Source organism: Panthera pardus, unplaced genomic scaffold (genome assembly GCF_024362965.1).
Source record: "Panthera pardus isolate Hobbes unplaced genomic scaffold, ASM2436296v1 HiC_scaffold_27, whole genome shotgun sequence".
Classification (NCBI taxonomy): domain Eukaryota; kingdom Metazoa; phylum Chordata; class Mammalia; order Carnivora; family Felidae; genus Panthera; species Panthera pardus.
The window spans coordinates 107,500,621-107,512,888 of record NW_026526843.1 but is presented as its reverse complement, the minus strand read 5'-3'; the positions used below and the strand labels follow the sequence as shown (position 1 = coordinate 107,512,888).

Here is a 12,268-nt window from a genome sequence, read left to right as displayed (position 1 = left end):
ATAAAGCAGAGCCTTTTTATGACAAATACATACTTTATTCACTTTTACATTTCTTGTCATAATCACATCACTATGACTTTAGGTCTGGAGTATCCAAGATGCAAATGCCATTTTTTTTCAAATGTTCATTTATAAGAAAATTTATTTGGTAATTTGGTGTAAAGAAAGTCTCTTATAACTTAAGTATCATCAAGTATATTCATTTACAGAAAAATTCAATACATCTTGGTTTTACACACAAAACTAAACTCCCATTGGAGTTTCAAGGCACCTTATTGTCTCTGAAACACATTCTCCTGTTACTATATCATGTCACTAGTCTAGTTTTTAACATATATTAAGTGTCTGCCATTTGTAAAGCACCTTATTGATTGCATGTATATCCAGACAAATAAGACTCCAGTTTTATTTAGAAATGTTTAGAATCCAGGTGACTTTAACACATGATGAAGTCTGAGAACCACATGAAAGGGAAATAATAGACAACTATGGCCATATTGACAAAGGAACTATTTGAGGAGTTGATTCTTTGGTTGGGCCTTCAGAGAAGGGAAGAATACTTTTTCACTGTAGCAGTATTTTGGAGCTGCAAAACTATAGAGACAGAAAGACCAGTTAGGACCCTATTTTAAGTCTAGCAGGCAAAGCAAACCAGAACTAAGGCAGTAAGAAAAGACATTAGTTGCTATGATCTATTCGTTAGGACACATGGATTAAAAAAGGGGGAAGTGGTCATAGGTAACGCCATACTCCAAATTTGAGAGGATGAGGAGGAACTTTTTATTGATGTTGAATGAGGGCAGGGAGATACTGAGTTTGATTTTCAAAATGTTGCATTCTTGAACTACCAGTGGGATATTTAGGGAGTGGGGCATGCTTGCTCTCATAATGCTTTGTGCTTTCGAATCAAACCCACTTGAATATGAATTCGGGCTTTGCCACTTAACCATATTTGTAATAGTAGCTGAGAAAACTTAATCTCTTTTTGCTTCATATTTTTCACATGTGAAATGGGTTTAATAGTTCACCTCATAGAGCTGTTAAGAATTAAAATATAAAAAAGCAATGTAATATAGATATGAAGAATATAGCATAGTGAATTATTGTTGCTTGATTAGTAAGTAGCTATTAGAATGGATGAACTGAACTCTTGCAAGTATGTCACTAGAGTTCTTCGAGGAAGCAGAGATGATTAGATTTGAGAATCATATACACAAAGTTGTTAATGGAATCTCTGGGAAGAGAAGAGATCATTGTAAGAAGACAGCATGCAGTATTAGGGGTCTAACAGCCTAGGGTAAATACCTACATTTATTGGTTGTGAGGAGGAAGAAAAGATGGAGAATGAGCAATCAGAGAATATACCAGCACCTGATCTGTTGTTTCATTTATTTCCATTTTCCTACCCATTCTGTGCATTAGAGTTGGAATGTATCGTGGCTTTAGAAATCTGTTGTAATCATTTAGCCTCTGCAAGAATATTGAAACATTTCTGGTGGTGTTGAGCTCACTATTTCACGAGTTAGCTGATTGTGTTTTGGATGTCTTTGATTATTAGAATGTTTTTCTTCATATGTATCCTTAACCCATTATCTCTTAAAATTTAATACCTTATTTAATTCCTTTCCATATTAGTGGATTAGTCTCTTGTGTTAGCCACCACTAGGATCCCTTCTTCCTTCTTTCAAAGCTCCCTCTATCTCCTGGTACAAAAAGGCTTTCATTGCAGCCAATGTAAAGAATACAATCATTCTTTAAAATTACTTTTATATCTTTACATGGTTTCTTGGGTCTGTCACACAATATGTTAAAACTATAGCCATAAACAAATGTGAAAATGAAAAACTAATCTTGAAAAATGAATAGTTTACTTATTTTCACATGTGTGTACCATTACCTTTAGATCCCAACATGGAGGCTCCAAATTTCTTGAAGTTGTAACTCACATACTTGCCTCTTTTTATCATACCAACTATAATCTGTCAACCATAAGTATCTCAATAACAGTTAAAGAGAAATAAGTTAATTTCAAGAAATCACTACACTTAACTATATGGCTAAAGATATGTTAGGATATCATAGAACCAAAGCTGGGAATCATTTTCCCCAGAACTGTAGTACCATGTCATCTTTGCCCTTCAATAGAACATGGTACAATGCAATAAATGGGTACAATTGTTAAGAATTGTATGTAGTAGGGGCGCCTGGGTGGCTCAGTTGGTTGAGCGTCCGACTTCAGCCCAGGTCATGATCTCGCGGTCCGTGGGTTCGAGCCCCACGTCGGGCTCTGTGCTGACAGCTCGGTGCCCAGAGCCTGTTTCAGATTCTGTGTCTCCCTCTCTCTCTGACCCTCCCCTGTTCATGCTCTGTCTCTCTCTGTCTCAAAAATAAATAAACATAAAATTAAAAAAAAAAAAGAATTGTATGTAGTAGACAAGATAGAAACTAATGAAGAAATGAACCAAATTAGAGAGTTCCAGGTAGGACTAAGGAAAAGGACTATTTGAATGAGAGATGAAAGATCTAGTTGCAACTAGCAAGCACTGGATGGGACTGATACAGCTATAGCCTACCCGTGTTCATAGAAAAAAATGTCACACATAGGCTGTGAATTACTTAGCCAGCTTCATTCCCATTCAGTAAATAACGTATGAACCTGACTTAACACTTAAGTTTATCTACTGAAATCATTTATTGAATCAAAAATCAACAGATAATATAATTCTTGACTTAGTAAGCACTGCTAATAATCTTTTTTGCTAATCATCTGAAAGGATAATTAACAGCAGACGTGATTACCCCATTGCCACCTTTCATTTTTTTAAATAGTGTTGTCTTTCTAGTTCTATACTTTTTGTGGAAATTGTTCCTCCATAATAAACAGTCCTCATTAAGTAATTAATAAAATTCATGATTATATAACTGGAATATTATATTCATGGACTAAGCCCATTTATTTTGTTGATTTTGTTGTTTATAATAATTTGTGTTTATCACTAAAAGTTCAGAAAATAAAAGTATAAAGAAGAAAATGTATATTGCAGTCCTTACTTCCATTTAGCATAACCACTGTTAGCAGTGTTGTATATCTATGTTTTCTATATTTATATAAAATTTTTTTACAAAATAGAGTTGAGTTACATTTGCTATTTTGGAACTTCTTCCCACACAAAAATTTTTATTTCCCTTACTAATGGACATTTACATAATGTACAAATTTTGGTTGGTTTTAACAGTACTGTGACACACATGTTGCACATTTATCTCTGCTTTTATTCAAATCATTTCCTTGTGGTAGTGGAAGTAGAATTGGGAAGCCAGAGATACATACTTTAATGAGTCTTCATGGATATTTGTTTACTTTTGTTTAAAGTACTACTAATGTTATGTCAGTGAGAATGGGAAGGCTGATTAAAACATAGAAAATTTGTGTTGTATGTAAGTGATTAATCACTGAATTCTACACCTGAAACTAATATTGCTCTGTATGTTAACTAACTGGAATTTAAATAAAAAGTTGGAAAAACACTGAAAAAAATACTAAAATTATATACTTTTCTGCCATTAAATAACATTCAGCTATAAAATTAAACTCTAACCAAGTTATTACTTTCTCATCAATAAACAATTCCAATTTCTCATGGAAAAGCAATTCTGTTTTGGAGAATTGCATATTCAAAAAGAGCATAGAGAAAGTTTAAAAGAACAGGATGAATCAAATTACAGTGAATATTATACAGGAAAACACCATCTAGCCTTAGAAATTTTCAACTAGTCACCATGATCATATCAGAATAAAATGGAAAGAAATTGGTGGATAGAAATGTGTAATTTGTTGTTGAGAATACATATGCTGAAAGGAAAATATGGCCATCATATTCAATGCTTTAGTATAGTTAGTAATTCTTTGAAAAAAATAAATGATAAAATGTGGTTATTATTAAAAAGTTGCTCATAAATTCTTTGTATAAACAGTATGTTTTCTCCATCCAAACTTTGAACTCAAAAATCTGTTCACATATTTTTTGACAAGCAAAATGAACACTTGGATTTGAATTCACTTTGCTTTGACTCTTGGCTTATCAAAATGGCTTATAGAGACACTAGTTGGCTATCAGAGAAATCAAATTCAATGTAATATACCTTTGGGCACATAATAATCCTCACTTATATGTAATGGGAGATATTTGACCAGTTTCATTACTTTAGTTATCTGCATTAATGTGATTTTTTAACTGGCAGCCTCTTATTCGTGTTAGGCAAGTATCATAATGACCATTTTGATTCATATCTGAGACCCCTGAGTTTTTAAGCATTGTAACATCTCACTTCTTTTCTGTCCTTTTTCTCTTCACCATCACTCCATTCAGCTGCAAAAGAGGTTATAATTTAAATGAATGCCCACTCATTAGATAAGCCAGAGTCACCCATTATCCTACAGTGGCTGCCGTCCAGAGTACCTCTTCATCATAGTCTCAGGATCTGTGATTCTTTTGGTGGAAGTGCTTATTCTTTTCAGCTTGATCATTATCTTCCTAGCAAAAAACATGATGAATAACAGGCAAAGGCACCCATTCCCTTACACTTGGGTGCCTAGGAAAAACAACAGTACTGTTCAGACGATTTGCTAAATCCCACTTGTAATCCAGGATAAATTTTGATCCAATGTATTTGTATAACATCCTGGAAATTTCTAATCCATTAAAGTTAGGATAAAAGGTTCTCTCTTTTAAGTGTGAAGTGTGTGTTTTTTTTAATCTTGGAATCATAGCTATTTTTAATATGTTTCTTTAAAGCATAGTTAGAGGATTTCAGTTACCTGATAACTGCGTAACTAGTCCATCTTGAAGCAAACTAAAATTATTCTATGTTTAAAAGCTTAAAAGGATGACGAGTGAAGTAATTTAACATGGATAACAGTTGAGCCAGGTTTCAGGACATTTATCAAATACTTCCGTTTAATTATACATTATGTTTTGAGGTGATATTCAAGTAGAATGGCTTCATTAAATTCAGCACATTTTAAGTTTATAGGGTTGTTTGGAACACATGTCCAATAGCCGCAGCATGGGAGTAGTGTTACGTTGTCATTTTTTTTTATTTTATCCTTATAGCATGGGAAAGGGTTGATTTTACTGATGCTGTCTTCCATGCATCAGAATGTTGCCTTGGTTTGTCAGTACCAGCTAATGGTAGTATAAAGTCACTCTAATTTAGAGACACTTGTACCACATATCTCTAAAAGATGGTGATGAGAAAGCATGTGGTATAGGTTGTAAGCTCAGGACATTGCCAAGTCTTTGTGGATTTTTAAATTGTACTTATCAGCAGAGCTTGGATCTAGACCTTGCACAGCATTGATAATGACATAATTTCTTTAAACTCTAAATTACTCCGTTGGTAGAATACCGTTTTAGTCTCTCCTTTGACATGGTAAATGTCCATTATGTTATCTCATAATAAATAACATGGACTCTAATGCAATAACATGGTTGGTTAACCAATACAGAGATAAAATTTCTTTTGAGTATATATCTCCTTAAAATTGATAGGATGGTACACCAATTATGTGATTTTCTTTTTCTTTTTTTTTTTTACTAATCTTATTAAAGGGGGAGAACATTAAATCTTTGAATACTGTACCTCAATTTTATTGTAATGATTTTGCTGGTTACCAGGTGGGGTGGCAGTTGAAAAATTTGGTGAATGCACTACGAGAGGACCCGAGTGGTGTTATCTTAACTTTGAAAAAGCGACCTCAGAGCATGCTTACCTCAGCACCAGCTTTACTGAAAAATATGAGATGGAAGCCCCTTGCTCTGCAGGTAATGAAGCTTAATCATAAGTCATACACCATCATTTTAGCCATAGATTATCTCCGTAATGCTTCTTTATTGTGCCTCATCTCAGCAGCATATGGATTAATCTTGTATGCTTTTGAAAATTTGTTTGTGAAATTATCTCTTCACAGCTTATCCTAATAGGCTTAATGTGATGAAACCTGTAAGTTACTCTAACTAAAACCCAAATGATAAAGAACTCTGCCTTAATTTGTAAACATTTAAAGCATAATTACAAAAGAACACAAGTTATTTCAAACCAAAATGTGAATAGAGATGAAAAGAGACGTTTCATTTGTAGATGTAATCTTCTATTTCAAAGTTACACTCGTACACTTTGAAGAAACTAGATGACAGTTTGTAGAATTCTTTTAAATCAGGTCATAAGATAGTAATAGTTATTTCTAAACAGTAGGTAAAGAAAGTTTTATTTAGTAATTAAAATGTACCTACTACATTCCTTCTGACTGATCTTTTTTTTTTTCTTTTCCACCCTATAGGGTGGCAAAATAGGGAAATTATTGCTTTAGAATTTCTGCATTTTTCTTCAGCATGAAACCACTCTAAAATATTACTCTGGATGTTGGTAAATGACATTCATTAAGAAGCAGAGTATCTAGGAAGTTATAAAAATATGATTCTGATTAATGAAAGACAAGGAAGTAGTACGTTTCCTTCTGTTTCAGTCAATATAATCTTTAAACACATCATAAAAGAAATTGTCTTTCACAAAACATGCATTTTTAAAATAGGAAACTATTAGCTTTCTTAGAAGTCTAATTTTTTAACAACTTAATTGCCTGTTGAACTAGAACATTGCCAATTGTTCAGACTAAAAAGAAAAGCAATATATGTAAGTGCCATTGCTATCACTGCTTTGTAAATTATTTCTAAGTCCTGTATTAGTGCCTTATACCATTCTTAGATTTTTTTCCCCTAAAATCCTAAATTCTCCATTACACATGAATGGCCTTATAGATTATAATGATTTCTCATTGTTTAAAACTTTACTACTTATTGGCCTCAGTGTTGCATTATATTTAAATAACATAAAATGTTATTAACATTAAACGTTAAAATATTCTAACATTAAGGTGTTTAAATTGTTAATGTTAATATTTAATTTTTCAAATACATACATGTACACTGTATTAATATGTCCAAATATATTTGACTTGCAGTATATGTCTATTATCAAAGATTTTTAATGTCATTAAAGTTCAGAGTTTAATGTTTTTTGACTCATTAAATCATAGATAAGCAGAACAGACTTTACCATCATATCATTTTATTTTCTTGCTGTATTATAAGTTGCTTTGTTGTTCCACCTGTAGTTTTCCTATTGACATGTCTTCTTCAAAGATCCTGAGAAGTGGGAACACTGAAGAAGAGTCCCACAATTTCAGCCATTAGGTTTTTTCTCTGTATATGTGTAGTTAAAGTTAACAACTTCTCTCTAATCCCTTCTATTTCACCTTGAACACCAAAAAAGACACTGTTTTCTTGTTGATCCATGGACACTGAGGGACTATCTCTAGGAAACAAATTGATAATTTGGTCCCTTTTTAGATTCTTTTCCACAAACACAAACTGGAGAATTAAGGTAATGACAGTATCCAGTTAGTCACTTTTATATAAAATGCTGAAATAATTGAAAGACCAACATTTCTTTTTTGCTACACATTTGATGTGCATATTCAGTGCTGGAGAACAAAGACTTTAATTTTTTAAATTATCTCACATCATTTTAAAATTATAATTATAATGGGTTATTAGCACACTGTTTCTAGGTCCATTCCTAATTGCCAAGAAATATGCCTCACCAGATCACTAATTATATTTATTCCTCATTGTCTGTTCAGTTACTCTCAGTATAAATTTACTGTTTCAGATTGCTGAAGTCAGAAAAAAAGAAAATCAGCATTTCCATAAATGCTTATATGTATCAACATTTTTGTAAATTTGTTATTTCAGCTGAACTTAGTTCAACTGAAATGTATTGTCAAAGCTCAACTCCTTAACGATAAACAATGCTGTTGGGAAAGTGGGGGATTTACTTTCTGTTTCCTTACAAATTGCTTCAGTGGTTGACCTTTTACAGAGCAGAAGGAAGAGTATTAGTTTTAAATACTTCGTAGTAGTGGTAACACAACATCTTGGTGTTAAAGAGCAATAGATAAGTCCTCTAACATACTCTACCACCACCACCACCAAATATCCCTGAAATTTTGAAGACCTGAAATTGTACCAATACAGAGTCGTTTCTTGATCGTACAGTTTTGGCCTACTCTAAAATACTAAGACACTGGAAGCATAATGGGACCTATCTGGTCAGAATTTTTAAACTGTAGATTAACCAAAGATGGACAAAACCGGATGGTACCAGAATCTGTAGATTAAAAGTAGACTGCCTCCAGAGGAGGAAACGTCAAAGAAATCATGAGATAAGAAGGTCTTACAGGCAGTTTGTGATTCCTTTGTGACTTTGCCTGAGGCCACATATTTTTTCCTAGTGGCTGAGAAAGGACCTGAGGTGAAATAAAATGCTTAATGTAGGAATAACCCTCTATGCAGACATAAGTACCAGTCTTACTGTATTCTTGCTTCTGGTATGTGTACAAATACGTTGGTACTAAAATGCCCATTAACTCACTTAAGTATAAATCTTCAGTGTTCACACCTGAAGAATTGGACCTTAGGTTATTTCTTTTTTCATTGGGCATACTAACATTCTACTAAGAATTATTTAGATATTACAAAAAGAAATAATTTATGTAATTTGTTTAATTTGATATGTCTATTTCAACTTTTTCTTCTCTACCAGGCTTACCTACTAGCATTTTCAAATAAAATATGGCAAAACTTATGTAGTGTGGAAATAGACACTAATACATGTACCTTAAAAAAGAACAACTTTATTCTAATGTAAGGAATAATTATTTTTTAAACTAACAAGGAAATAATTTGTACCTACACAAAATTTAACCTTATCTACCCTAAGGTAGAAGATTGTTATGGAATACTACATTTTAATGAAAGAAGTTTTATTCCTAAAAAATATTTTGAAAGGATAGTAACGTCTATTAATAATCAACTGCAATGATGAATTTAGATTTGGATTTTCTTTTGAAAATTATTTATGAAATAATAGCAAAATAAACAAATAAAAATAAACAAAAGCATACAACTAAACTTCATGCTCACAGAGCAATTTCATGAGTACATTTCATGAAATTTGGCAGCTCTTTTAAAATTCCTGATTTGTCAAACATTTTACAATGGAATTGAAAGACTTAAAGATACCTTAGTCAAATACTATGAACAGATTTAATCTGGAGTTGAATTCTGTTGTCATCTGCACCCATTTATAAATAGTAGAGATGTTTTACCTGAGATAAAATCTTTTATTCTATGAGAGCAAATGAGGGATTCCCTGCTTTCCAATAACTTGTTTTTAAAAACATGTTCTTAGTAGCACTTCTCATGTCCTGGATTTTGGTGAGCTTGGTGATTGCTTATGGTCAAGTTCTTAACAATTTAATGAAAAAAAAATCCCAGGGAACTCTGGATAAATCTCAAGGTATATTTTTGGTGTTTGTGGTTTCACGTTAGTGTGCATAGGTCACAAGCATGTGTAGGTGGTGTCATTTTCTTCTTAAAAGAGATGCATGGGAGAATTAGCTGGACACTACCAAGAATGTTGATTGAAATCATCACTGAGAATCAGCATTTTTAAAACCATTAAAGAACCCAGCTTTTTTGGTAGGAATGCATCTCAAATGATCACTATAATTAGTGTTGGAATTCAACATACTGATAAAGGTTTCATTAAACACATTTTTATAAGAAATAATATCAAGCTGTATTATTAGAATTATGTTCCTAAACTGCATTCTTATCCATAAATCTCATATATCCATGTGGTAGTTTTCTTGTGTGGTTTTGTGCTTTTCATTTAAAATTTTATTGCTTAGCATTACCTTGATGCCATTTTTACAGGATATTTAACTTTGAGCAGAAAAAGAAATGGAAAGCAAATAGTCATAACAGTCGATTTTGTCTATCAACTTGTGTAACACCTGAAGAACACTTAATTGATTGTGTTACATTTCAAATACCTACAGATATGAATAGTTAAACTCATTCTGTAAAAACTGAAACATGAGAAATAATAAAATTTATTTTAATATCAAAGTTATGGGTCAGGGTGACTGAAAAAGCCATTACTAACAAAATTTATGTTTCTGAGAGTTTTATTTTAAAAGCATGTTTTGAAGAGGAAGATAACCAATATTAGGTATGACACTAAAGAAGAAAATAAATCTTAACTGAAAATGTAATTGTGTTGACTGAGAGGCAGAAACAATTATATGTTTTACATGCTCAAATTAGTAAATAGCTGCAAGCAATTGTCACATCAAATTTTTGGTCAGCAGTGTTTAAGCAAATTAATTAAAGTATCTAAATGACATTTGTGTTTTTCAGCCAAATGGTTTCAAGTGTTACACTGACTACAAATGATCACCTAAAATGCAAAAATTATTTTTTATTTTCTTTATTCTTTACTTAATATTCTAAAAACGATGTTTACTGTATTTTGAAAAAATTGGAAGTCCAGTTTTAATGTTGCAGTATTAACTATGCCAATAAGTCTGGACAGCATAAGAGTAAATACAGTCGTAGTAGTCTCAGTAGAATGTGCAAAATATGATGACTCAGTGGATAAAGCCATTTTGTAGTGTGACTGTGAAGTCTATATTTCTTGTATATCTTGTATTTTTAAACCTATACAGATATGGTTTCCTGATCACATTAATGGTCAGGAAAAAATGTTTGTTTTTTTGGTGGTCTTATAGGAAAGGAAAGATTACATGCTTATAAAAGAAGACTCAAATCTTTTGTATTTATGAATTTAGATCCTAGAAAAAACTGTGAAAACACAGAGTGGGAGAATTTAAATACATGCATTTCCTTTGCTTAGACTTCCTTCAGATAAGTTACTACTTAAAAAAATTTTCCCAGGGAAAAGTATGCCCCAAATTTTCCAAATTATATCTAACATTTTTTATATGGTCAAGAAACATGTATGCATTGTCTTGCCTCCCAAAATCCAGCATACATTTTCTCTGGAGTGTTTAGATGATTAAGAACAGAGTTGCTAACATAAAACAATATTCTGGTACTTATGTTGGTAATTATAATAAAAATGTGTTTGAACTGAGTAAGGACTTGTGTGAATGTTCTGTGCTAGAATAATGGGGTATTGTGATCCCTCTGAGTCTGTGCTTATTCCCAAGAGTGAATAAAATAAATGGCCAGGTTTTATACTTGATGTAATCATGCATATTTCAATGGGTATGTTCCCCCTGAAAGGCAAAGCAAGCTCTTTGTGATCTTTGCAGTAGTGAATTTTAGAAGTAACCACATAATGTGTAACACACTGTTTTAATCTTTAATGCTGGGGCTGTCTTTATGTCACTGGTATCATTCAAGACTTTCTATAGCTCTATGAAAGCCAGGTAGGTCACTTACCAGACAGAAGGACAAGTAAATTAAGATAAGCTTGCCACAAGTTGTTAAAATGAAAAATGTTTCAAGTAAAACCTCAATGTAAAATGTAGTTTAAGTATGGAAGTTCTTTTCTCATAATCTTTAAGACCGTAGGGGTTTCAGAGGTATACCTTCCAGATGTGCTCACTTACCTTACACGTGTTAGAACTGGGGACACAAGGGAAAGACCTGAGCCATCAGAGGATTTAAAATGAGATCTCAGTGATCCCTTACAAAGGCTGAAAACTTTATTTTACATTAATCACAATCTTTCATATGCTTTTTAAACTGAATGAGTAGGGTATTATTACTAAAGTCATCACACATGATTCAGAGGAAGATTTGTGCCGTACCATATTGTAGGATACAATTTGAAAGTATTTTATGTAGTTCAAACTGACAATATGAAAAAATGTATGTATGTCTTACCTAGTAGATTTCTAGTAGTAGTCCTGTTGATGTAGCAAGTTATCAGTAATTGACTTAAGTTTATCAATGTATATTTAAAGAGATGCATATGATCATTTTATTTAGAACCTGGATATTTTAAGAGATGCATGCCTGTGCCCCCACATATCTATCAGAGTTGTTTTAGCAGAGTAATGACGTACATGCAAATGCCTCTTCCCTTCTGGAGCCTCACTGGATCTGTGAAAGGAGAGCTTTAGGTCAGTAGGACCATTTACATATGAAAACTAAATATTTTGGCAAGGCTCTTCCAGGAAATAAACCTGTTTGCATAGAATCCAAAATGGATCCATATCATACTTGATTACATACTGTAGTTGACCAAGTTATACAGAAGCTTCATGCTTACTTGAGTAACAAGATGCAGCCTTAAAATAACCTTGTATTTAAATGATGATAATTCTTAATTC

The 12,268-nt window shown here is 32.5% G+C and overlaps 1 protein-coding gene across 6 annotated transcripts in view; it reads left to right on the top strand.

Annotated features, from left to right (window-relative positions):
* The window catches only part of CNKSR2 (connector enhancer of kinase suppressor of Ras 2), a 302,678-nt gene that overhangs the window by 166,549 nt on the left and 123,861 nt on the right, over positions 1–12,268 (top strand). For 4 of the 6 annotated variants that reach the window (XM_053891762.1, XM_053891763.1, XM_053891761.1 and 1 more), the window contains one exon: positions 5,679–5,825. The exons of the other annotated variants lie outside the window; for them this stretch is intronic. In XM_053891762.1, the coding sequence (XP_053747737.1) occupies positions 5,679–5,825 (147 nt within the window). The remainder of the gene's footprint in view (positions 1–5,678; positions 5,826–12,268) is intronic. 6 annotated transcript variants of the gene reach the window in all.